The 26421-nt window shown below is 45.7% G+C and overlaps 1 protein-coding gene and 1 pseudogene across 2 annotated transcripts in view; one reads left to right on the top strand and one right to left on the bottom strand.

The window, feature by feature from the left end:
• Nucleotides 1–515: 515 nt before the first annotated feature.
• Nucleotides 516–26421, bottom strand: part of LOC147905146 (FKBP-like peptidyl-prolyl cis-trans isomerase family protein) — a 47332-nt gene continuing 21426 nt past the window's right edge. The window contains exons 4-7 of one of the 2 annotated variants that reach the window (XM_087390460.1): nt 17640–17716; nt 2678–2726; nt 2479–2553; nt 516–840 (exon numbers count right to left, since the gene is read on the bottom strand). In XM_087390460.1, the coding sequence (XP_087246586.1) occupies nt 721–840; nt 2479–2553; nt 2678–2726; nt 17640–17716 (321 nt within the window). In that variant the 3' untranslated portion in view covers nt 516–720. The remainder of the gene's footprint in view (nt 841–2478; nt 2554–2677; nt 2727–17639; nt 17717–26421) is intronic. The other variant, XM_087390468.1, reaches the window with a different exon arrangement.
• LOC147905147 (uncharacterized) lies at nt 10492–12955 on the top strand (annotated as a pseudogene).

The following is a 26421-nucleotide window of genomic DNA, read 5'->3' as shown; positions in this document are numbered from 1 at the left end:
AAAATAATCACATTATATAATTTGTCCCATTCCAGGTTCAATCACATCTGAAATCCCTCTTAATAAGATCTCTCTCTCTCTCTCTCTCTCTCTCTCTCTCTCTGCATCTGCCTATTCAAGCACATGTAGTTCAGAGATAATCTGCTAGATAAAACAGGGAAACTTGATTCCATATCTTCACAATTACCCTACAATGTTCTCCCTTTGAGGTGGACGGTTTCAATAAAACATAAGCTGTTCCAGAAAAAACATTTTCTTGCAACAAGAACATGGCTCATAGATAACTAATGCAACTTTGGCAGGCTTTACACAGCGATAAGAACCTACCCAAAAGACGAATAAGCTCAAAAAATTTAGGACACATGGTGTATTGGCATCTACGACATTTAGGTGAGGTGAAGCTATCTTGCTAGTGTGGAAAACGTTATCGTGTATATTTTCCTGTTTGAAGTTTGCAATCGATCAAACTAGTCAAGTCCATAAGCACTTTCTTCATCCGTCAGGTATACTCAATATACAACTGTCAAGATATTAAAATTAAACACTAGGAAAATGTGAGCTGCTCACACAAAGCAGTTTTCAGTAAGACCTGACTTAATGGAAATAGAGGATCTCCAAATTTTACACCACCAATAAATGAAAGAATTGAGCTATAATAATGAAGAAGATCCATTCTCTGGATACAAAAGCTCCCACAATTCTACAGGGGCAAGCTGGAACTTATTCCTCACCATCATCAAGACCAGGGACATACTCTAAACTCACATCAAACACAACAGGGCTACTCGGAGGTACTCTTGGCCTTCCAGCAGCTGCACCAAGACCTTTAGGAAATGCCAACTGCGGGGAAAAAAAAGGGAAATCACTTCTCTCTCTCTCTCTCTCTCACACACACACACACACACACACACACACACACACACTATGTAACAGGTGGCAGACTGCAGAGATGCCAGACATGCATGGAACTCAGCAATAACAGAAGACAACAGGAGAGGTATGAACAGCTTAAGACGGACCCAAGACAATTCTTCAAAAAACTCCATGCAAAAAATCCACGAAAGGAGAGGTAAAATGGGAAGAAATTATTATAACGTTTATCAAGAGCCTCTGAGAGAGACAAGGGAGCTGACAAGGAGAAAACGTCACTTTAAATAAAAGCGCGGCGTATCATGTCAATTGATGACATAGAAAATGGACTAAAGAAACTAGCCAATGGTAAAGCCCCGGACCATCAAGGCCTCCTCACGTGGGCTCCCAGTTCTCCCCAGAGGCTCATGGAAGAGTTTGGAGAGAGTGCAAATAGGGTTTCTAATTGAAGAGCTGGAAATCAAGGTTCAAACTCCCTACCCCATCTTACTCACTGAAACGGGCATGCTACCACTAAAAGGGGGAGCCCTATGCCAATACATCAGATATCTCAATACAGGACCAACAATGCACAGTAAACAAGCTCCCTCACAAAGCAAAGGACGCAACCAAACACGAGGGCTGGCACAAAACATAGTTACGCTGAAACACGTTTCAGGGCCCAGCATGCCCCGAACACCGTTTCAGAAAGAGTCCAGGTCTGCAAGTTTCAGACTTTGGAAATGGCGTATGAAGCGTTTCAGCCAGCTGAAACATGCCGTTCCAGACAACCATCCCCTCCACTGCTTCCTTTTGCTGTTTCTACCTGCGTTTTGGCCTCCACTTCCAGCCTTGCACTCCCTCCACTCCTTAAGCCTCATACTCTTGCACTCCAGAGGGTTCTCCAGCCCTCCTTGAGCCCCATTCACTCCTTTGAAGTCTTTTCACTCCTGCACGCTGCTACAGCACTCCATCATCTACTCCCCTTCAGCCCTCCTTCAAAGTTCCGCCTCCACTCCTTCAGCCCTCTCTTTCAGCCCTCTTTCAGCCCTCTTCAACCCTCCTTCAGCCCTGTCTTTTAGCCCTCTCTTCCGTCCTATGCTTATGCACAATGTCTCTTTCAGGTATGCATTATGCACTATGTTTTACGTTACAGGTAGGCTGTAGGCTGTAGCATTCTAAATGTGTGTGCTCACAGCTCAAAACCCCGTTTTCTGAACCCCCCCATGTGGCATTTTCCATTTCATCCCCCCATAAATCCCATAACATTTCCATTTCTGTTTCCCCTAACCATGGTACAGAACAGGAATAGAGTGGCTAGGACATTGGGCAATCGATGCATCAGAACTTCCAGACACCGACATGGACATTAGAGAACCCGTAACTGAAAAACTTATAGGCAAACTATGGAAGGACTAAAAGATAAGATGGCCTTCCACAAAAGAATGCTGCCATATGGGGGACAAGATTATCTCAATGAGAACATCTCTCTTTAAAAGGAAACTAATATGCCAGCCACAAACCAGTATCACAAGTGGATATATGGTTAAACAGATGGGCAGATCTTCAATATGTGGATCTGATGCCTGCTCTAAACATGATTTAGAATGTTGGGTTTGGAAGCCATACCGGGCCAGGAATGAACAGGCGTCGTTTACCACCTACTTTCATACTCAAGATCCCTTCATCTAAACCCTTGATGACCTGGGAACAATTGGCATTTTTAGAGCTTTAATTTAAAATCTAAACAAGAAATAAGTTTCACTAAATACACATAGAAAATCATATTGAGAAGAAGATAAAAAAGGGGAAAGAGTGTAGCAATAACCTGTCCAGCACCAACTCGAAAAATATATGGTGCACCTTTCTCTAGGGAACTGACACCCACAACAATAAGAAACAAATACAAGAGACAATACAATTATTGCAAACATAATCACAAAGTTCAGTTAGATTCACAGATGCAGAATAGGGTGTTTTCAGTTTTCAATGATGACTTGTCAGTAATTATCAACAAATTACTAAGAAAAGGATTACAGCATTCTTTGTGCCCATTTCTTTTTATACAAGAAGAGCATGCAGGGCAAAAGGGAAGAGAAACGCCAAAACAGAAAGGACATAGACAACATGCTAGTTTCAAACTATCAAATAGGGTTGAAGGAATGGATAATCAAACTAAATTAGATATTGTTCAGGAGAGTAGATTCGTCTTATTTAGAAGTGCAGAAGTAATTTCCAACTACCAGCGTGTGGAGATTTCTGGGCTACCAGGCCAGTATCTTCGGTGCAGACAGATGGGTCACCTCACCAGAGATTGCCCCCATGGCCACCCCCGAGTGCCTCCCCCCTCTCCCCCGCAGAGTTAGGCAGAGCCAGCAGACCTGAGTCCCGCGCCCCCTCAGACAGGAGCAGCAAGAGTCTCTGACCCCCTGGGTGACCCCTTCAGAAGGGGACTAGACCCAAGTTAAAAAGAGAAAGAAACCAAGCAAACAGGCTCACAAGCGCCGCAGGCAAAGGGCCAAACGCAGAGAGAGAGAGAGAGAGGGTTGGCCGCAAGGCAACTTGAGGAGGAGCAGCAGCAACAGCAGGATCCCTTGCGTGGGGATTCACCTCCCTCAATGGAAGGAGCCACCGCCCAGCTAGATGTTCCTCACGTGGCAGAGGTTCAGCGTCAACATCCACCCTCGCAATTGAAGCAAACCCCAAGAGCTCCTGATGTGGCGATGGCAGATGATAGTCAGACAGTGGTTGAGGAGGAGCAGACGCACAGCCCCGGCGAGCCTGATCAATAGGAGGAGCTTGTGATCGCCCCCTTTCGCCCCCTCTGCCCCCCCTCTAGATCCCTCCCATCTTTCCCCTCCACTCCCCCCCTGGGTTCCCCCCGCTCCCTCCTCCCCCCCGCCCCCCCTGCGCTCCCCCTGCTGTGATCACTCTCATGGGTCGATTTCAGGCCCCCAGAGGACGATAATAAAAGTTTATATATACCTAGATGAATCCAGGAACATTCCCAAACTCATCCTCTAAAAACACAACATAGTGCAGTTTCAATCTCATGAGAGTCACTCACAAGGTTGAAAACCATAAACTCCATCATGCATAGCAGGGACGATAATAAGTTTCTTTCTTTCTTTCTTTCTCACCACCCGCCCCCTTCCCTCCGCCCCCCCACCTCCTCCCACCCCCGCTGCCCCCCTCTCCACCTCCGTAGCAAGTTCCTCAACCTCCCCCCCCTCCCAAGCTTCGACATCCTTGCCACAAGCAAGGGTAAGACGACGTCCCCTTTTGCTTCCTCACCGCAGCATCAGGCCCATCCAAGGAGGGAGCCAGAGGGACGAGGCTCGTCCTCTAGGTCAGCCGCCCCCCCACCTCCAGCCTGGGCGCCCCCTGCTGCGGGACTTCTGGAGGTTGAGAATTACTTGGAGATCTCGGACTCCTATCCTTTACTGCTGGAGGTAACGCTTATGATCCTGTAGTCATGGAAGGGGGGTTTGATCAGCACAGTGGGCTCTCAGACACACCCCGTTTGGAGTTTCTAGTTTGCCTCCACATGGTTGGAGAAGTGGACCCCAGAGGTATTTGATGCTATTATGGGAGACCAGATTGCATGCATGATGGACGAGTGGATGGAAGCACAGGGACTGGATCTTTGGTACGCCAATGGTGCGGAGGTGAATTTCTAGCTGAGCTTCACGCGAGAGGAGCCGATGTGTGGTTTGGTGGTAGGAGTTATCAGATTGTTGCTTGAGGCAACGGGGGATCATGCATACTACTGGACCCCTAGAAGTGTGCGGAGCGGTTCAGGGTGGAAGTCTCCTTCATGATGAAGTGGGCACGGAAGATCGGCATTGAGCCGGTATCCACCCTAGTACGTCGTTGCACAGACACGACATTTTCATGATCAGTGGTAGAGACCCGTGGCGAGAGCCAGATTTCAGCAGGATACATGGCAGCCTCCTATTCTCTTTCGGCCAGAGGAGACACAATGGACTGCTTGAGAGACTAGACAATTTCTACGTTGGGGATTGGACACTGTACAGAGGCGGCTCTACCCAGATTTTGGCAAGTACCATGATGTCAAACCACTCTCCCGTAGTACTTAGAGCAGCCCTGCCGAGGTCTCCCCCAAAAGGGGGTCCGCATTCCAGAGGACCTTCTGCAAGACGAGGAGATCCAACAGGCCATGACAGGGATCTGGGAGTAGTTAGAGATGACACTGGGCGAGGGCTGGGCCTCATGGGTGGCTGATGCGATCCAGAGTAGTAGTAAGGAGCTACAAGCTCACGCCCTTAGGCAGAGGAGGATGCTTCAGGATCGTGAGCGAGCTTTGAGAAGGGACCTCGCCTCCACAGAGCGGCTCGAGGAGCAGGACTCAGATTCTCAGTGGCTTAGAGACAAGCTCGAGAGTGCTCGCCTTGAGCTTCAGGACTCGGAGATTCGGCAGGCTGAGTTCTCCTATCACTCTTCCTGGGCCCGATGGGTACAACAGGGGGACAAGATGATGAAGCAATTCTTCCAGACCACTGGGCCTTGTTCAGCAAGCACATAACTGCAGCGTCTCCAGGATCTGAAGGGCATCATGCATACTGACCTGCAGGAGATATTAGACCTGACCATAGGTTTTCACAGCCAGCTTTTTCAGACTGAGAGGATGACTCCAACTGGTCTTGTAGCTTGAGAGGTAGTTTGGGATCACGTTCTGGCAATAGTCTCACAAGACTTATGCAGCAGGCTAGAGGAGCCTTTCACGGATGAGGAGCTTTGGGAAGCCCTCAAGGCTCTCTCGACCCAGAAGTGTCCTGGCGAGGATGGCTTGACTCTGGCCTTCTTCCGAAACTTCTGGGAGATTATCTCCACCCCTTTTCGACGAGCATGCCAAAAGATTTTCGACACGGGCTCCCTCCCTTAGTCCTTGAGCAGGGGGTGGATTTGTTTGATCCCGAAAGGGGGAGATAGGTCAGACATCCAACAGCGGAGACCGACCACTCCCTCCTGATGGCCTAACTCCTCTTTCTCCTCCAGAGGATAGCATTTGGGAGGTGGTAGCAAGTATCACTGCATGGGACATTTAGGTAGCTCGTTGCAGTCTCGTGATGGGTGAGCATCAAGTTCCACCCATGGCTACCATGGTCGCCATCTGGCAGGATATCATCTATACTCTACGCTCCACCTGGGAGCATGGGACTCCAGGCTCTAGAGCGACTATTGAGCAGCGTGCTTGATTCTGCAAGGCTTGGCCTGCAAGAGTCTTCTACATCTTCACTCCGCGAGGGATTTGCTCGTTGTATAGTCCCCCCACTTGGCTGTTAGCCCCAATACCAAAGTTTCCCTAGGCAGTGAGTTGGGTCTCTCTGGAACAGGCCGGTTTTTCTTTCATCCTTTTCCTGGGTTTTTTCCATACTCAGCACCTTCGGGGCTGCTGTTTTGTATGAAGTCTTTCAAGCATTAATAGAAGGTTCCTTTCTTAGGGGGGGAAAAAAAAACTTAACCCAACATAGGCCAGCGGGGGGGAAGTTTTGCCGTCGTGCATTGAAGTTAGTGCTTTTCAACAGGTTTGCACCCTATTTTGGGATATCTGTAGCCCAGACTCAAGTCAAGTAAGAATTAGAGGAAAAAATCCAAAAGAAGTTTTAAAGGCTTCAAATGACCAAAAAAGCTGTTAACAACCTACCTTCAGCCGTGTACCAGCCTCCCAAAGCTCAAAACAGCTATTAAAGTAGGTAGCCTAGGGACTGAATCAGGCAAAAACACCAGACAAATGGGATGGCCAGGCTTGGCCACAGAAGCTGACAGTAACATAGTATAAATATTGGTTTATGACTACACCAGGAGCGGTCAACTTCAAGAGCCTGAACATGACCTAAAATTGTGGTGCTTTGAGCAATCACAAAGGAGTAGGAACTACCGTTACTACTGGACTGGTTTTCGCTGCAGTATTATGTATTTGCCAATTGAATAGCAGTTGCCTTACCTAGATAAGTCCAAGAACATGCCCAAACTCATCCTCTTAAAACACAACATAGTGCAGTTTCAACCTCATGATAGTCACTCATACGGTTGAAAACCATAAACTCCATGACACATAGCAGGGACTAGCTACTATGACATCCCCACTGATGTCATCAGCACCCAACAGTGGGTGAAAACATAATCTCTCACACATACAAATCCACACACCCACACATACTTGAGCATCCACTTACACAAAGTCTTCGTACTGAGTTTCTGTCGGCACTCCGGAGGTGAAGGGCATACTCAGCCATGATGAAGGCTAGCACTCAGCCAGTTGAAGAGCAATTGCCTTCTTAAAAACTACCACCTTGAATGATATTTATCCTTATTTCCAAAACTTAGTTGAATGCAGAATTGGGCTTGGTCTAGTATCAAAACTCTCAATGCGGAAGTTAAAATTTTGGATCATTTCGTGTACTAGCTTTTTGTAATTTCCTGACATTAGTTTCTCTCTCTCAGAAAATGTAATGTGTTACATACCCATCTTTGAAACTGCTGAGACTATCAATCGTTTACTCCATGATTCCCCTCTTTGAAAAGGTTGAGCTTCCAAAGAGCTTGTTCACCTCGTACTCTATAATTCCCCTCTTTGAAAATGTTGTGTGTCAACTGGTTCCTCCAAACAGCTTGTTTCACCCTATACCTCTCCTCTTGCAAGGGAGACTATATATCCAGCACTTACTCACTTTCCAACAAGAACTTATCATCATTAGGATCTCTATCACGCATGCGATGGTAGAGAAGCTAATGACACTTTGTCATGAGAGTGGAAGTTGAGGGAGCTGCTAGGTGAGCCCTCTTGCCAGACCAAAAGGTTGTTAGAAATCAACCAACCAAAAAGGAGGTCTCCACTCCTAGCCGGCTGGCAAACTAGTTTAGCGGCCAGTGTGTGACCTGCTTAAGCTAGTCCTCTAATCCCAAAGGGATCACTGCTACTATGAGACAAAGTGCAATGCAAACACATGTGGAAGTTGAGGGAGCTGCCAGGTGAGCCCTCTTGCCACACCAAAAGGTTGCTAGAAATCAACCAACAGAAGGTACGCACAGCGGAAGACTGATAGAATAGCCCAGGAGCTCACACTGTGTGTAACTTTCTGTGCTTCAAATAGATGTGCAGACTAGTAAATAGACAATGATCCAACCAAATATAGAAACCACAAAAACATTATAGTTCCGTCCAAAGCTATTTACACAATACAAAAGATAGATTCAGAGTCCCACCAGGATGTGGTCCTTTGATCTAACCACAAGGTACTTCTACTATTTGCCGGACGTCGCTAGATCACTGAGCCCGCGTGCTCCATGTCGAGTGTATGTAGACTCTCCGTCCAAAGACCTCAACACCTTGCTGCCCTAGAAGACAGCCTAGGCTCTAGGCCTAGATGAGCTCAGTCTGCAGCACCAGTCGGACTCCTCTGCCTCCTAGATGTAGGCCTGAGGGTGAGTCTTTTGCTGCTCCTGCTGCTCCCCAAAACTGCTGGCTGCTGGATGTGGAAATGGGGCCTATGGCCCTTCCTTTTATAGGGCAAGGCAGCCCTCAAACCAACCAACCCAGCAGGGGGATGAACTGAACCCTGCTGGCTGATTTGTACTCTGCATATAAGTGGGGCCCAGCCCCTTTGATGTGTGTGCCAGCTGACCTGGCTGGCCCTGGCCCCCCTCCACTTCCCCCCCATATTTGGGGCTGTGTGCTGGGCCATGTGGCCGACCAACCTGGCCGACCTGCTCCTTCCCCCCACCAGCCTGTGGGGCTATAAAACCAGGGCCTCCTGGCCCATATTCACATGCATCAGGTCTGCACCATTCTAGGCCTGGTTGGCCAGCCCAAACCTGCCTATCTATGGCTGACCCTGCTGCTGATATTCTGCCACATATTGCGTCACTTCCAGGGACCTGCTGCAGGTCAAACTCCTGCCCACAAACCCTGCCAAGTATCTTGCCATCTAGGCGTCTACTCCCTGAGATCACTCCACCGTCTAGTGCTGCTCTAGATCTGCCTCTTCCAGGCCAGATCCATGTTATGTATGCATCGCCATCTTCCTCTTCATAGGCTCCATCTGTTGCAGTCACCATGGCTCCTCCACAAGTTTCTGTGAGGTGCTGCCCATGTGGCAGCCCCCTCTCTCTCTCTTCTCTAGGCATATCATGCCCTAGGTCTCCCTCCCCCATCTCTCCTCATTTGGGGCTTACAGATGGGGAGGTGACTTTTCCAACACCCCCTCTCACGGACACATCTTGGCCCAATGCCAACACGTCGATGACGTTGCCCCAGCAGCTCCCATGATGGAACCCTCTTGAACAATTTGGTGTCGATTCTAGTTCTTGGCTTTTCAACCAGTGGCTCTTGCTGCTCCAGGTCTGGTCCTGCACAAGCAAACCATCCTCGTACATAGGTCCATCCAAGGTAGCACCAAATGGCACCACGACCTTTAGGGTCATGTTCCCGCCTTCAAACTCGAGCAATCCAGATGCCACCATCTTCCAGTTGTCCCCCTCATAACGAGTGAACAACCTGGAGTCTTCCACGCACCATGCTCTCAGGGTCTGTTTCAACCCATCCTTCCTCTAGCAAGGTCCGCAACAAAAGAACCATCTCGAGAAATGAAATCCCAAGAATATCTACAGATCACCTGGACCACGAACTCTCACTTAGCTCTCTAGCAAGTACTCTTTTGGCTTCAATACACCTTGTCCATAATCACCTTCTAAGAATCTGTGTCCAAGATTTGAAGAAGCACCCACACTTCTTCTTTTGCCTCGGAAGAAGGCCCATTCCTTCCAATCTTGCATTACTTGTGACCTTTGAAGAGCAGACTCTCTCCACAACATGCTATAAAGGCATAATTTAATGACATCAAATACATACCACAACGTCGTACTGCTTGTGTGCTTGCTCTAAAAGCAAACCATGCACCTTATGGAGGCACATGCCAATAACCTGTGTAATCCTGTACAAGCCCCTTCTAAATTACAGCAACCATCTGAACATGAAACCCTAGGGCACTCCATGGAATCCACCCTCGTGTCAAAATCAACAAATACACACCTGGACGAAGGTCTCTAACTCCCCGTTGGCCCACATCTCAATATCACACATCTTCATTGTGGCTTGTAGGTCGGCATATCCATAGTTGCATATGAAACACGTTTCATACTTTTATGAAACGCGTATGAAACGTGTAAACGTTTCATACGTATGAAACGCGTTTCATAAAGCCTCAAATTTTGGGTAGGGTTCAAAAGAGGGCAAAATCGCGATTTCACGCATTTCGCCGTACCCGTGCACTCCGTACTCCCGTAGCTCCGTCCGTGCAGCCCGTACGATCCATCCATGCAGCCCGTACGCTCCGTCCGTGCAGCCCATACGCTCTCTCTTGCTCCTTCTCGAGGTTTGTGCCCCCAATCATCCCCAATGTGCATTCAATCGTCCTTTCTACAGTCTACCCTTCTTCTTGAATTTGGCGCTGCATCCTTTCATGCAAGCTGAAATCTGCTCTTTGAACTTTCTGATGTTTCTGAAATCTAAGTTCTAACGCTCCTCTCTTGATTCCTCTGCTCATCTTGCATGCATGATGTAGGCTGGAAAGCTGCAATTACTTTTGCTGTTCTACATCGCTTTTTGCAAGCAAGAAGATGCCTCGAAAAGGTAGTGCGTTGTGGAGCAATGTCACCTTCAATTCCTTTGGTGCACACTATGATAAGAGTGGCACAAGCAAGTGAACCTGCAACTTTTGTGCTGAGCTGCATCATGGGACATTTCAGAGATTGCAGGCTCACTTTTCTCGAACAAAGGGCTTTGGTATTGGCCCTTGTTCTCGTGTGCCAAAGGAGGTGTATGATGGCTTGAAGGCCTGGAAAGCTAAAATGCTAGGGATTCCAATTGATAGAGTCAATGCATGGGATGAGCTTGAATTAAATATCTCAGCTATTCCACCATCAATGAGGGAGGAGAATGACATTTTGCAGATGTCGCAGTCTTTAGGCTCCACGCCCACAGCTAAAAGAAGTGCCCTTCCCGTGTTTAAGCGAGGAGATATGAAGGCAGCCATGCAAAAGGCAGCTATGAAGGAGGCAACTAGAGAGGTAACAAAGTTGTTTGTGCAATGTGCATTGTCTTTCAATATTACTCGAACCGCCCGTTGGAAGTCTACTATGCGAGCTATCTCGCGTATTGGGTGTGAGTGGGAGGGTCCGAGCTATGAGACATTGTGTACAAAAGAGCTTCGCCATGAGAAAGAAGCATTGATGAGAGAGCTAGAGCCTCTGAAGGGAACATGGCATTAAGTATGGTTGCACCTTGCTAGGTGATGGCTGGTCAGATGTGAGGAAAAGAAATGCCTACAACATTCTAGTTTCCTCTTGCAAAGGGACTATGTTGCTTCATGCTATAGATGCATCAGCTTCAGGGACAGTGGTGACAGGTGCATATATATGGTCTCATTTGCGCACAACTATTCTTGAGATTGGTGTAGCAAATGTGGTGCAGGTGATCACAGATAATGGCTTCAATTGTGTGTCCATGGGAAGGATGCTTGAGGATGAGTTTCCCACTATTGTTTGGACACCATGTGCTTCTCATAGTTTGGATCTTGCCATTGAGGACATGGCAAAGTTGCCTTGGGTTTCTCATATATTTTCTAAAGCTTTGAGCTTGGTAAATTTTGTAACCAAAAGACCCAAGGTCTTGAGCATGTTTAGGGAAAATAGTGACCTCGAACTTTTAAAGCCCTCAAAGACACGGTTTGCTTATATGTTCGTAATGTTGGAGAGGGTTGTTCAAGTGCGGCACGGCTTGCTGCGTACAGTTGTTTCCCGTGATTGGCAGCAATGGGGGGATAGCAATGAGCCCAAAGCAATTGGTTTCAGCCACATGGTCATGAGAGATGCATGGTGGGAGGAGGCTGCAGCTCTAGTGAAGACAATGAACCCCATGTACAGCGTTCTCCGATTGACAGATATGGAGGGGAGCACCATTGGGCTTCTCTATGAGTTCATGGACAAAGTGGGGGAAGCCCTTGATGCGTGTACTCACCTATCTGCAGACAGATATCCCGTACTCATGAGAGTCATCCATTGAAGTTTAGCATTTTTCCAATTAGCAAAGTGGCATGCTTAGAATTCCTTTTAATCTATGTTTTCATTTTTTCTAAACATTATTGGTTTTGCCTTTGATTCATAATTTCTTATGAAGGATTGAAGACCTTAAGGAGATCTGGAACATGCGTTGGGATTGGTTTAATAGGCCAATCCATACTGTTGCTCATATTCTTCATCCTCTCTGGAGGAATGAGCAGCAATATCTCGATAGAGAATTAGAGGACGGGTGGTCAGCTTATACGAGCAAGATCGTGGGAGATGATGATGATCTGCTTTTGAAGCTGGAGGATGAGCGTCTTCTTTTCCGCAACCGAAGCGGTGTTTTTGGATCACGCAATGCACAGAGAGAGGAGACTCAGCTAGCAGCAGTTTCTTGGTGGGAAAAATATGGCATTGAGGCACCCCACTTGGTAATACTTAACCCTAGAGGCAATACTTTCTTATTACTTGAAAACATGTGGGTATAGCTCAGCAATTGGAAGCTGCCACTAAACTGTAAAGTCTGAGAATGTCTCTTGTTTTGTTTCAGAGACGCATAGCGATGCGAGTTCTCTCACAAGACTGTAGCTTTGGACCTTGTGAGAGAAACTGGAGTACATGGGCCTTACTCCATACCAAGAAGAGGAACAGATTGTCCACTGTGCAATTGGAGAGGTTGGTCTTTTGCCACTGCAATCTACGATTGCTCGAGTAAACGAACTACCCCATTGAGCCTCGGCAGGTGAATCCCTACAAAATCGACATCACAAAGTGCAAGGAGATGCCGGTGATTCCACCTGAGGAGGGGGATATCTACGCCATGTTGTATGAGGAGATCACGGCTTCATCTCACCACACCCGATCCTCCCAGGCAGCTGGTGCCAGTACTTCAATTGCACCTGCATCTCATGAGGATGCTTTTTATGAGTCTTCTGGGAGTTCCAGTAGCAGTGAGGAGGAGGCTGATGAGGACATGGATTTGGTTGAGGAGGAAGATGCTGACATTGATGATGAGGCTTGACTTTTGATTTGTGACTTTGTCACTTGTGACTTATTATTGATAGACAGTACTTTGAATTCCAGTTGTAGTTTGACCTTTTTACCTTCATGGTCCATCACCATGGAGGTCTTGGGAGGTTCATTGATGACTCTAGTTTTTATTATTATCAGTATTCAGTATGTGTGATCAGTATGATCAAGATTCAATTATCAATATGTATGATCATTCAGTATGTATGTGTGAAGATGATCATTGAGTACTCTAATATGTATAATGTATGATCATTGATGATTAGCTTTTTGTAAAATTGTATGATCAGGATTCAGTATGTATGGTGCTTATACTTGATATGTATGTTTTTTGTATCATGTATGCACTATGGAGTCACTTACAATCTTTATTTGCACATTTTTATATATGGCATGATGCATACCCTAGGTATGAATATTTTCACATTCCGAATGAAACCCGTTTCATTCATTTTTCGAAACCCGTTTCAAACATATGAAACCTGTTTGAAACCTCCCGTTTCAGAAACTCCTGGCAACTATGGGCATATCTGACCTTAGTAACACATGAAGATGTCACCAAGAACACTTCTTCGATTACCATATTAGATTTGGCTTCTATATCACCATCTGAATCCGAGTCGACTCCTTCTTGTTCTTCTGATCCACCTTCTTCTTTATGCAATCCTTCACAAAATGGCTTGACTCATCACAATACAAGCACTTTTTCTTGTGCTTCCTCTTCTTGGAAGTGTCCTCTTCATCTCCATAATCATCCTTCTTGGACTTGCCACCGTTAGGCTTGCCCTTTCCTTTGCCAGCTTTAACCTTTGCCAGCAACACCTTGTCATTGTTGTCGTTATTATAGAGCTTCTCCCTAGCTTCTTCATGAAGCAGTAATGGACCCAACTCCTCAAAAGTCAAAGGTTTGGCCCTCTGTCCTACTGTCATACCATCAAGGCCAACTAGTCAAAGCTACCTTCTAACTAGCCGATGCTAGTTGATCCACCACCACCTTGACCTTTGTCAAGAGGTCATGTACCGAATCTCCCTCATCCATATCCATATTGTAGAGTTGATGCTGAAGAGTCAAGATCCGGGATGTATTGTCTCTCATACAGATCCTTTAGAATGGCCTACGCCTCTACTAACGTGTCAATAATCTGGATGTGAGGAATCACAAAGTCCACCGTAGTGCCAATTATCAATGCCAAGGCATGGGCATTGGGTGCATGCATATTCACTCGTTTGTCTAAGCACTTGCCTATCCACCTAAGGCATTATCCAATATGTCTCCAAATAGTTACAAAACTGGATGCATGTTTAGGCTTCAGCACATCATTTTTTAATTCAAATACCACATTCATAAATGAAAATTTTCATATGATATGGAAGGCATAAAGCAAACACATGGCAACTAGACTGAAACTTCTATGTGTAAGCATCATTATGATTAGCCCCAAGGACCGATAAAACTAGAATCTATCCAACCTTACAAATTACACTTTGCCAAAAACAAGGAAAAAAACAAAGCGAGAGAGAGAGAGAGAGAGAGAGAGAGAGAGAGAGAGAGAGAGAGAGAAAGTCTATTAACATCCACGGGAGACCAAGAGGTCTATGGGACAACATGAAAGCCATCTAGTACATCAGCTTAGGGAGGGCGCAGGGCAGCTCCCAAGGAGTGCAAAAGCAGCTCCATTTATTTAGAGAGTACCTATATTGTAACCTAGATAAAACATACACACATATATATAGTTGGCCTTACATCAGTTTAAGACTGAGAGTCTTTTGGTTTTGATTTAAACTCTCTAATGAGTGCTATCCGATCCCGGTAGACTGCCCATTTACCATCCTTCCTGGCAGCCCGAACCTTTGCTAATTCCTTTGCCTTATCCTTCAGTTGAGCCTTGGTGAGTTCCTCGGCTATCCATATCTTCGTCCCTTTCAGCTTGTGAGATTGTCGCAGAACTTTTATACGTATGTCTCGTGAGTTGAACGTAATGATAGCATGGCCATTATGTTGACCGATATGAACTGCTCGAGCTTCAGTGTCATCATCTGGGTTGTCAGGATTGTCATCGGCATCTGCTGTCCAGTCAATAGTAGGCATGGCTGTTTGGATATGTGCTAAGGTATCATTAAAAGATTCATCTTCTTTATACCATCCATCTGGAAGCCCCCCAATTCTGATTTTCAAAGCATTATCCTTTCTAGCTGCATGTTCTTTAATCTCTTCCTGAATATCAGCTTTGTTGACCTTTGCATCAAACTCCACAGTCACTTCTTGCTTGGCTGTCTGCATTTCAGTATGAACTAGATTCTTGACTGCAGAGACTAGTTGGGGGGTAAGGGGGAGGCATTGCATGACTTTATAACCTCGTCAATGACTTCCTTCTTACCAGGTCCTTCCAAGACTTGAATTCTAGCTATGGCATCCGTTAGCTGCATCCTCAGCTCTCTCACTTGATCCTATAGGAAGCAAATTTGTTCATGATATCCAAGAATTGGTCGGTCAAAAAGACCACCTCGCTCATAGATATGTGCATATGGGGAAGGCGTCGTGGCTGCCACTGTGGAGTATCTGGCTTTGTTACTGGAGGCTGCTGGAGTGGAAGGGTTTTTTGAAGAGGAGGAAGGTAGGCTGGGCCATGCTTTGCTGGCCATATCTCCTGTTACCCCCTAGCTGAGCTAACCCCCTAGTTGGGCTGGGGGTTCAGCCCAGCTAGGGGTTCCTAATTCAAAAGCTTGCTACAACCAGCTAGGGGAGGAGGGAGCAGAAGCGGAACGGGAGCAAGAGGTAGGGCGTACGGGTACGGACAAGAGCGGGAGCGGGACCAAGAGCGGGTATGGACGGGAGCAGGTACGAACGGGAGCGGGATAGGAGTAGGTACGTACAAGAGCGGGATGGAGCAGAGCGGGAACGGGAGCAGGTACGAGAGGGGAGTAGAGACGAGGGGTAGAGGCAGGAGGTAGAGAGCGGGGTAGAGGGAGGGCTGAGCGGGGTAGAGGTGGGGGATAGAGAGCGGGGTAGAGGGAGGGAGCAGAGAGAGAGAGAGAGAGAGAGAGAGAGAGAGAGAGAGTGTGAAATAAAATTTAATTGTCCTCCAAAAGGCCCCCACAACATGTATGGACAAAATACTTGAAGCTAAGCATGCTAGTCTCCTGTTACAGCTCTACTAGTTGTGCCACTTATCACAAAAAGAAAGACTCAAATGATTATTTCGTAACTCCAGAGTTTTCAATGATTCTTTTTTGCATTTCCACGTCCACATGCTAGGGACACAAGTCAAAATTATGTAAGAGGCTTCAAGTTGACGTCATTATAACCATACAGATATCGCTTGGCCTCCTTACGGCCCTTACTAGCGACAAGTCCGGCAAATCTGTGTCATGGAGCTTTTCAGTGCAAAACGGAAGGATGTGTTCAGGGCAGTATGGAAGGAAGAAGTAGATCGCCTGCTGGACTCGATTTGGGAAGCTACCGTTGCATGGTTATGTCCAAGGTAAAACTTCAATCTAATGTGCACATCATTGCGGCAATAGAGAAGCACATGAGCTTCAACCTCTACTAAGGCCTGGTTCACACCACCCCGCCCGGCCATGGAAGAAGAGACCTGACAAGATGGGCGGGCGTAGTGTGGTGGTTCACACCACCAAACCATTATATATTAAATAAATGACGCAACATCATTGCATGGAAAACCGATTGGTCCACTAGTTCAAAGATTCTTTCTTGACACGCTGCCAAAGTTCAAAATGGTTTGCACATTCTTTTCGCACGCCCAAGAAGTACTTCTTGGGCGACCTCCTTGGTCCGGACACCATTTGTTGTCCCCCATGTCCAAGCTCGTCACTCATTGGTCCACGTAAGCCCAAGAACCTATCCTCCACTTTTGATGGGTGGGCAAGCGGGCGGGTGGTGTGAACCTACCCTAATGCTCTTGTGCATAGCTTGCCTCTCGGCTAGTATTCCTCCATCAGCAAGTTTGAGCTTCCAGATCATAAGAAATAACTCTTTCCTTGCATATAATGCATAAACCAAGAATCAGGAGAGCTATTTACAAGGGAAAACATTAGGAGGACATCTTAGTCATTAAACTCTCAAAATAGCATGCCTGAGGATTAATCGATTTTCTTCTTCACTCTATTAATAGTATTCTCCGTCGACCCTTATTTCCTTCCATGGCACCCTCCTTTCAATAAGGTTCTATATCTTTCCTACCATGGGTCCTCCATGGCACCCTCCTTTCAATAAGGTTCTACTTCTTTCCTTCCATGGGTCCTCTCCTTGGGTATTTCATGCTAAGGTCTCCCTTGTCAAATTGAGCGAGGTTTTGTAGGGGCAAGGGAGTTCCCTCACTACATTTAAGGCAAAAGTCCAAAGAGTGTTTCCATCATAATCCTAACTCCAATGGTAATATCGAGGCTTGAGAACACATTCAAATCAATGTGATTAGTGAATCGTGATCTTGCTATGCACAAGCATGATTGTAAGCATGGTTCTACTATAATCACCCAATATCATTACTAATACTAAATAGTCAATCTACCCTAGCCAAGAATATATAGCACTCCCCCTTGGACATTGCGTAATACAAAGGACTTAATAAATTATCGCTTTAGATCTAAATTGGTTCCAATGTAAATTTAAGAGCCCCAATTGTCAAAAATCCGCAAGCATGAGACCCTCCTACCACCTACAATGCTTGGACATAGTGAGGCACCTATCGAAGACCTTCCCAGAGGGCACCATTGCTATATAGTTGGCAGCTACCTGCAACAAAGCATTAAACACCAAAACAAAAGATATAAGGTATTCATGTTAATAAAGGAAGAAGAGAATAACAACCTTAAGAAGTATGTAATAATTTCAATTATCAATTATTAGGTTTAAGAGTCATTATGCTTTTTCCCTTCACAAGAATCTAATGACAACCCTTCTAGCACATTAATTAAAGCTATCACATTCCACATCTTTAGCCAATAACAACATTTAAAGCTTCTCATGAGAAAGTAGTTTACGTGTTTCACCATTGCAATTAGAAAAATTGCACACAAGATCTTAAAATCTACTTTTTGTGAACATCATTGCATAAATATAAGATTATGAGCCCCCCCCCCCCCCTTCTCTCTCTCTCTCTCTGTCTCTGTCTCTCTCTCTCTCTCACACACACACACACACTCATTTAAAAAAAGAAAAAAATTGCATTAAGAAAGCATTTACATTCATAGCTGTCCCAGAGTAGGACAGCTACTACTCACAACTAAAGACAGTAATTAAAAACTTCCAACTGGCCTGATGAGGTCTCCAAAGGATAAGCATCTTGCAGAGACCGAAGCAAAGAAGCTCGAAAATATGGGGACAATCACTCAAGGAGTGCTCAAACAGTCAGATGGTACGAGCATGATACAACCACCAAAAAAGCCCAATATCGACAACAAACACACACACACACATTTCTTTACTTTTTTATGTAAAAAATTTTGCATTAAGCAAACATTTACATTCATAGCACGCACGCGCACACGCACACACAAACAAAATAACTCCTTTTTACAAAGAGAAAAATGTCTACATGTGTGTGTATGCACATGCAGCAAGTGGGTGCGTTGGCAGGGCATTGTCCAATAACCCATCTTTGCTTCAATGGAGGTTGGCTTTATGCTTTGATGTCAAAAAAATAAATTATTGCATATTATCGCATATTAAAGGCAATAAACCTAAAAGCAAGAGTACAAGCACTTCTTAAGCCATAGGAAAGAAATGTTAGAAATGACCCAACAGAGGGTACACACAACGGAAGACTTATAGTAATGCCCAGGAGCTCACACAGTGTGGTGTGGGTGTGGAATCACAAACTTCTTTACTTAATGTGCATAAAATAGGTGTGCAGACTCATCAATAGACAATGAACCAGCCAGATAGAGAAACCACCAAAATATATATTTCTGTCCAAAACTATGGACACAATATAAAAGAGATAGATCTAGAGTCCCACCAATGGTGTGGTCCTCTCATCTTACCACAAGGTCCTTCTCCTATCTGCTGGCTATCTCTAGACTCGAGCCCGCGTGCTCCACCTCGAGTGTAAGTAGACTTTCCGTCCAAAGATCTCAGCACCTTGCTGCCCTAGTAGACAGCCTAGGCTCAGCCCCAAGTGAGCTCAGTCTGCAGCAACTCTGGCCCTGCTTTGCCTCCTGGATGTAGGCCCAAAGATCAGGCTTCTGCTGCTCCTGCTGCTCCTCTGTTTGCTGACTTGCTGGATGCTAAAATGAGGCCAAGAGCCTCTCCTTATATAGGCCCTAAGGCCTGCTGAGAAAACCGACCAGCCAGCCTCATACTGGCTGACCAGCCCTTTAAGGGCTCACAAAACTAGGCCTTTATGGCCCACACTTTTAGGGCTTTTGGCCCTCCAATCTAGGCAAGGGCCCCTAGGTCAGCCCTATATAAGGCCTGGTTGGCTGCCTCAAAGCAGCCCAACCAGCCTCTCTCCTGGCCGACCCATGTGCTGGTCTGTCCCGCCTCTGCTGCGCCACTCTGATCTGCCCACTTGCAGGCCTGCTCCATCACTTGGATGCCCCGCCATCTGCACTGTAGTTCGCGCCATCTGTTGCATCCTTCTTCTCTTGTGAGGTGCTGCCCATGTGGCAGCCCCCTCTCTCTCTCTTCTTTGGGCATCTTCTGCCCTAGGTCTCCCTCCCCCACGCTCTCCTCATTTGGGGGCTTACAAATGGGGAGGTGACCTTTCCAACAAGAAAGCCCAAAAGGAACACGCCACTAAAATGCACTAGCTCACGAAGAGACTAACATAAATAGATCAGAAAAATGCAAGGCATAAGGGATAATTGCTAATTACGGAAACCGAATGCCTCAAAGATAGCATAAAGGTTAATCAAGAGAAGCTACATAAATAAAAGAAGAATGTACTGCTCAAACTGCACATGCAAGGAGCCGATGTAAGACAGATGACAAGGACGACTTCCCCCGCACAGCCAGTCTCCTCGCCCAAGCTCCATTGCAAATTCCATCCTCACGACCCGTGCATCCTCATCTTAGTATTGTGCAAAGAGCTATTTTGTCCTCATGACCCGTGAGCCGCCGTCATCGATTTCCTCCTTACGATCCGTGTGGCAAACCTTGGTATTGTGCATGATTTGCTTCAATGAGACCTGCTTCATCAATATACCTCCGTGTTCATATAGCCACTCCAGCCCATAGCCCATTCATTGAACGTTGTTGCTATTCGCAGGCAGATTCAATCAGTACATTGGGACATTTGCAGTTCGTGCCTTGTTGGCATTGTAGATGTTGGGGCTTCCATAGATTTTGAACAAATTTGCAAGTTGAGTGGTATATTTGTTGGTTAAATTTGAGGTTTTTGCCTCAAATCTTCTTCTTACTGACAAACCAGTTGACATGTGCAAAAACTTGTTTGCAGGTCCCTTTGCAAAACATTTTGGGGCTTAAGCTACAGTTGCAGCTCTTTGCGTCTTAGTGTCGACTCACAACAACTTTTTGCACTATTTGGACTCGGTGTGAGTTAGATATTTAAGGCGGATGGCAAGCATTTTTTAAAATTTTGGTTGTAGAATAATGGGATGAGCAAGGAGGAGATGCCTTTGGGGCCTTGGCACAAGAGGACAAGCTGGATGGCACGAACTACTAGTTTTATGATCTTTGCTATGTAATGAAGGCCAAAAGTTGGTTAAGTCAGTGGGGGTTAGGATTATTAGTACTTGGGGATGTTTAAAAGATAGAAAGGTCAAAGGAGGTACTATATAAGTACCCTCCCGTCCTTCCTCCTACTTGCAGCCTACTCTCTCTCTCTCTCTCCTTCTCCTCTTTTGACCTCTTCCTCTCACTGCTATCCCTTCTCCTTCCGTCTCTCCCTTCCTCTCCTCAATTCCCTTTCTCCAATCCCTTTCTCCAATTTGTCCCTTACCCCTTTTCTACATGAAGATAGAAAGGCCAAAGGTGATAAGGAGGTACTATATAAGTACCCTCCTTCCTACTCCTACTTGCAGCCTACTCTCTCTCTCTCTCTCTCTCTCTCTCTCTCTCTCTCTCTCTTACCCCTCTTCCCACCTCCTCTCTCTCCTATCCCTTCTCCTTCCTTCTCTCCCTTTCTCTCTCTCTCTCTCTCTTCCTCTTTTCAATTCCCCTTTCTCTAATATGTACCTTACCCCTTTTCTACATTGGTATCAGAGTCTCGACTTTGGCACCTTTGCTTCTCTTGCTCTACCCTTTCCCTTTCCCTTTCACCGTCATCTCGTATTCCAGCAGCACACCAACACATAACAGCGCCATCGACAGCCACAACACCTAGTCAAGCAATTCAGCAGCAGATAGACTGGAAGGCTTTCCTACTATTCTTGTTCTACTTGTGATAGATGTGTACAGAATGGACGACGAAGTTGAGGCTCAACTAGCACCCTAGGCTAAGGGGCTTAGCACATGGGCAGAAATAGATGGGAATGGGAAAAGGTGGTCCAAGGTGGTCCCATGCACCTATTCCCATCCCATCATGTGCTAAAGACCTAGGGATGGGTTTAGGTGGAAGAGGACACAAGGCATCATTTCATGTGTTCAGGAGGTGGGGACCACGTGGGGACAAGGACACATGACATCCTTCCATGTTTTTGAATCCCTAAAAAAGGGGAACCCATTCTGATTGCCAAGGTCTAGAGGCCATGGTCTAGGATGGGAGAAAAAGTTGCTACTCCCATTCTAAATCCATCCTAGACCACTTGGTCTAGGATGGGAGAAATAAATTCCCATTCCAAACCCATCCATGTGCTAAGGCCCTAAGGTTCTGCTCTATGGGGATTCCGAATCAATCCCCTCCCTATGAAAAAACAAGAGAGAGCAAGAGAGCTGCAAAACGTCTGAATAGAAGAGATAAGAAGAAAGTGCAAGCCTAAGGTTTTGTCTTAGTGAAAAAATCTTATCCTAACTACTAATTGTAGTTAGGTGTCCTAACTGTGGTTAGGGAAAAAAACCTCTAATGAGGAAAAAGCGCCCCTAACCCATTTATTGGTCATACATTGGTCACTGCCATGAATTATGGCGATAATTCCAACACCCCCCTATAGTGCCAATGTGATGATGTACCAGGTAAGGATTAATCACCAAAAGGAGATAAGTTCAGGACATTGCGACATGCCTCGAACTTCTCACGTGGAAGTGCTTTGGTGAAGATGTCTGCAACATTGTCATGTGTGGAGACATAGATCATACTGATCTCCCTTGCATGTAACTTCTCTCTGACATAATGATAATGAACCTCAATGTGCTTCGTGCGAGCATGAAACACTATATTCTTTGCAACTGCTATAGCACTCTGACTATCAGTAAGAATTGGAGAAGGACCTAATAATGATAGATGAAGATCAGAAAATAAGCAGCGTAGCTACACACCCTCAATTGTTGCTATGAAAGCTGCCATGTACTCAACTTCACATGAGGAAGTAGCCACAGTGGATTGTTTCTTACTCAGCCAAGAAATGTAAGCATATCCCACAAAGAAACAATTACTACTTGTGGACTACTTAGTGTCATAATCTCCACTGTAAGCAGGCATCTGCAATTCACCCCCTGGGGAACATCAAGCCATAACACTTTTTGCCTTACAAGTAACGGAAGATGCGTTTTACAGCTTGCCAATGTGCTGTCTTTGGGCTGTGCATATACCTGCTCACCTATGATATTGCAAACTGAATATTGGATTGTGTATTGCACAAATAAAGAAGGCATCCAACAACCTGGTTGTAGAGTGTGGCATCTACTAATTCACCTGCATCATACATAGTAAGCTTCAGCCCTGTGGCTCCATGGGAGTGACTGTAGAACCGATCCAAGAGCTTTTGCACATACTTGGATTGAGACATAATAATGCCACGTCTCTCTTGTATATACTGAATCCCCAAATAAAAATGTAACATGCCCAAATTTGTCATGTCAAATGTAGCTTTCAATTCAGCTTTGAAATATGCAATTTTTTCTTCATGTGACCCTGTGAGCAACATGTCATCTACATAAATAATGATGACCAAAATATTCCCCCCATCCTTCTTGATGTAGAGGATACTTTCAATTGGATCGCTATGAAGCCCTTTGCTGGTCCGAAAGGCATCAATCTTGGAGTACCATGTACATGGGGCTTGTTTAAGCCCATACAAAGCTTTATTGAGCTTGCAAACTTTATGTGCATTACCCGAAATTTCAAAGCCAGGAGGTTGTTTGATATAAACCTCTTCCAACAAGTCTCCATTAAGAAAAGCTGTTTTTATGTCCAAATGATGAGCATTTCAATCAAAATGTGCAGCCATAGCAATAACTGATCTGATAGTGGTCATCCTGGAAGTAAGAGCAAATGTCTCCTCATAATTGATGCCTTTCTTTAGAGCATAGCCTTTTGCAACTAGCCATGTCTTGTACCTATCTATCTTTCTTTTTACTTTGAAAACCCATTTGGTACCTATGGCATTCTTTCCTGGTGGCAATTCCATAAGATTCCAAGTCTGATTTTTCTCAATGGACTGCAACTCATCTTGCATAGCATTCATCCAATGCACACTATCCTTAGCTTCTTCAAAAGTATCAGGCTCTTCCTCATCAAGAAGAGTACCTGTATAAGCTGATTCAACAAAAAGAGCCCCCCCTTCGTGCCATGCTGTACTACGAGTTCTGCCAGGCAAAGGAGCATCAAGTTTACTCTCCCTGAGAGTTGCAGCCAATTAGGAAAAGATTTGGCTGCATGTATTTCTGTAATCTCTTGCTTGACAGCATCTTCCAGTGCCTGTGGAGGAGCTAAATCAGCCGGTGGCGGAATTGGGGCATGTGGAACGTGAGGAGCTTGCTGCAAATTCTGATTTTCAGCAGGAATGTCAGATGTGGAACCCAAAGCAATGGGTATTAACCCCTCAACAAGTGCAACCACATTCTGTGGCCATGTCTCATCCCCATTGACATAATCCCATTAAGTGTTTGCCAACTAAGATATTGCGAACCATAAAACTCCATAAGAAGTAGTTGGTACCATCCAACTTATCCTCCTATGTGAGGGCTCCAAACACTTCATTGGGATTGTTCTGGGTCATAACTACCTAAGAAAAACAAATTGCAACAAGCAAATGTGACAAGACTATCCCTTCCTGGGATTTCAGATGCACAACCCTAAAATGCCAAGACATCTGTAAACAATGACATCTTACTATCAAAGCCAATCAAAGGCTCAGAATGCACCCAAAAAGTCGTGCAAATGCCCAAAAATTGTCAAAATAACACACTGCAAAGATGGCAAATGTCTGCAATGTCACTCAAACTGAGTCCAAAACTGCATGCAACAGCCCCAAACTGCTAGTACACTGCCAAATTGCATCCAAATGCCAAAAGCCCCAATTTGTTCAAGGAAATTGCATCCAAAAGAGGACAAATTAGCTAAAAGCTCCAAAGTTTGAGATTCTCTGCAAAAGCCCCAAATTTCTCTGCAAAATTGCAAGCAAAACCAAAAGCCCCAAATTTTGGAGCAAATTTTGCAAACTAATTGCAATGCTTGCAAAAAAACAAAATGCCCCAAATGTAATCTGCACCTATCACCTGCAAATGTAGCCTGCAAAGGTCACATGCAAAGAGACCCTGCAAAAACAACCTGTAGAGAGTATCTGCTTCTAAGATCTGCAGGTACACAATCAGCTTGTACGGACAGCACTAATGCTGCTGTAGCAAACGTGTAGGTACAGACTGTACGGGGCTGCAGTGTAGGTACAAAAATGTACGGCGCTGAAGTCAACGCAAGTTGCAGGTACCGAAAAATATCATACGATGTACGGCAAGTATGGAAATCCGTACACAGTACGGACGAGGCAGAGGCGCAGCTGTACGAACGAGACAGTTGTATGTAGTGGCTGAGTGGCTGCTCCAAAGTACGGAATGACAGCTGCTCCAAGTGTATGGAATGGCGAGCGCAGGCGTACGGACAACGAACGTACACTCCATATGGAATGTACGGAGACTTGACGTCTCAACTGTACGATAGGATACGGATGCAGTACGACGGAAATCGTACTGACACGGGTTGTACGGCAGGGTGCAATGTGGAGCTGTACGGAACGTAGGTACGATGGCAGCTACACACTAGCTTTCATGGGCTCGAGGTCCGGGAGTAGAGAGGCTTGACGATCAGCTCTAGGTCCGGGAGCAGAGGCAGGATCTGCTACCACATGTGAGAAAACAAGAGAGAGCAAGAGAGCTGCAAAACGTCTGAATAGAAGAGATAAGAAGATAGTACAAGCCTAAGGTTTTGTCTTAGTGACAAAAACTACACCTAACTAAGCTATGGTTGGGGGAAAAATAATGAGGGAAAAGTGCCCCTAACCCACTTATTGGTGGTCACTTCCATGAATTATGGCTATAATTACAACAAACGTTCCTTAGATAAGTGTTATCTAGCGATGCAAATGCGTTGCTTGGGAAACACCTTGCCTTCAGAGCGTAGCGGCACCAATTGGGTGCAAACGATTGGCGCAATGATCCCAATGATCCCCTAGCGTGACAGCCTAGAGTGCAACGCTCTCTCCAGCACCCCTTGACTAGCCACCGAACCAGCTGGTTCGTCTGTGCCTCACCAATGCCTTGTCAAAGACGAGTCTCCCTGACGATTTCCACATCGTGGTGTTCATCATACAATTTGCTAACATTATCGCCTTCGCATCGATTGACTCGCAGCATTATTCTCAATTCCAAAGAACTCACTCTAAGTATGCGTGTCTAATCTCGCTTACTGTGGGCGCATATTGAACATCGTCCCTTCCCGCTGTTTGAGTACTCTGCCACGGTAAATGAGGAGGTATAATCCCCAGCAGGTTTGGAGGTATCAAGCGAGCCAACCAGTAGGCAATCAAGATGCAAAGATTGGAGGTATAATCCCCAACAGGTTTGGAGGTATCAAGCGAGCCAACCAGTAGGCAATCAAGATGGAAAGATTCCCAAAGCGTAGTGGCCGCACTTGGATTAACTGTTTAGTTACTTAGCCGGAGTTAGTTTAGTGAGGTTAGGTTAAAGGTTAGGTTCAGTTTAGTTAGTTAGGTTAAGCTAACGAGGGTTAGGTTGAGTCAAGGTGGTCACTTAGGAACCCCCCCCCCCCCAAAAAAATAAAAAAACAAAGGAAACAAAAGAAGAGAGAGGGAGCCTTGAAAGTTGACAGCCCAAATTTGCAGGCTTTTACCAGCCCTTACCAGGCTGTTTTGCAGCCGCTTGCTTTCGAAGTTTCTTCACCCACCTTCTTTCGAGCCTCTCCAATGTCCATCACATTTCCAACTGTGAGACAAGCAGGAATTCACAGCATTCTAGCACATGTGCATGCATTTGGCAGAGTGGGACAAGAGTAAAGCTTTACCACACACCATGGGACAATTCAATGCCTACATGCCTCTAGTTTTGGGCAGCTTGATCAAGATTCTGATTACTATCCACAATCT

The sequence above is a fragment of the Dipteris shenzhenensis genome, chromosome 2, assembly GCF_047967505.1.
Source record: "Dipteris shenzhenensis isolate YYH24624 ecotype China chromosome 2, Dip_SZ_1.0, whole genome shotgun sequence".
Classification (NCBI taxonomy): domain Eukaryota; kingdom Viridiplantae; phylum Streptophyta; class Polypodiopsida; order Gleicheniales; family Dipteridaceae; genus Dipteris; species Dipteris shenzhenensis.
This window is presented reverse-complemented; position numbering and strand designations above follow the sequence as displayed.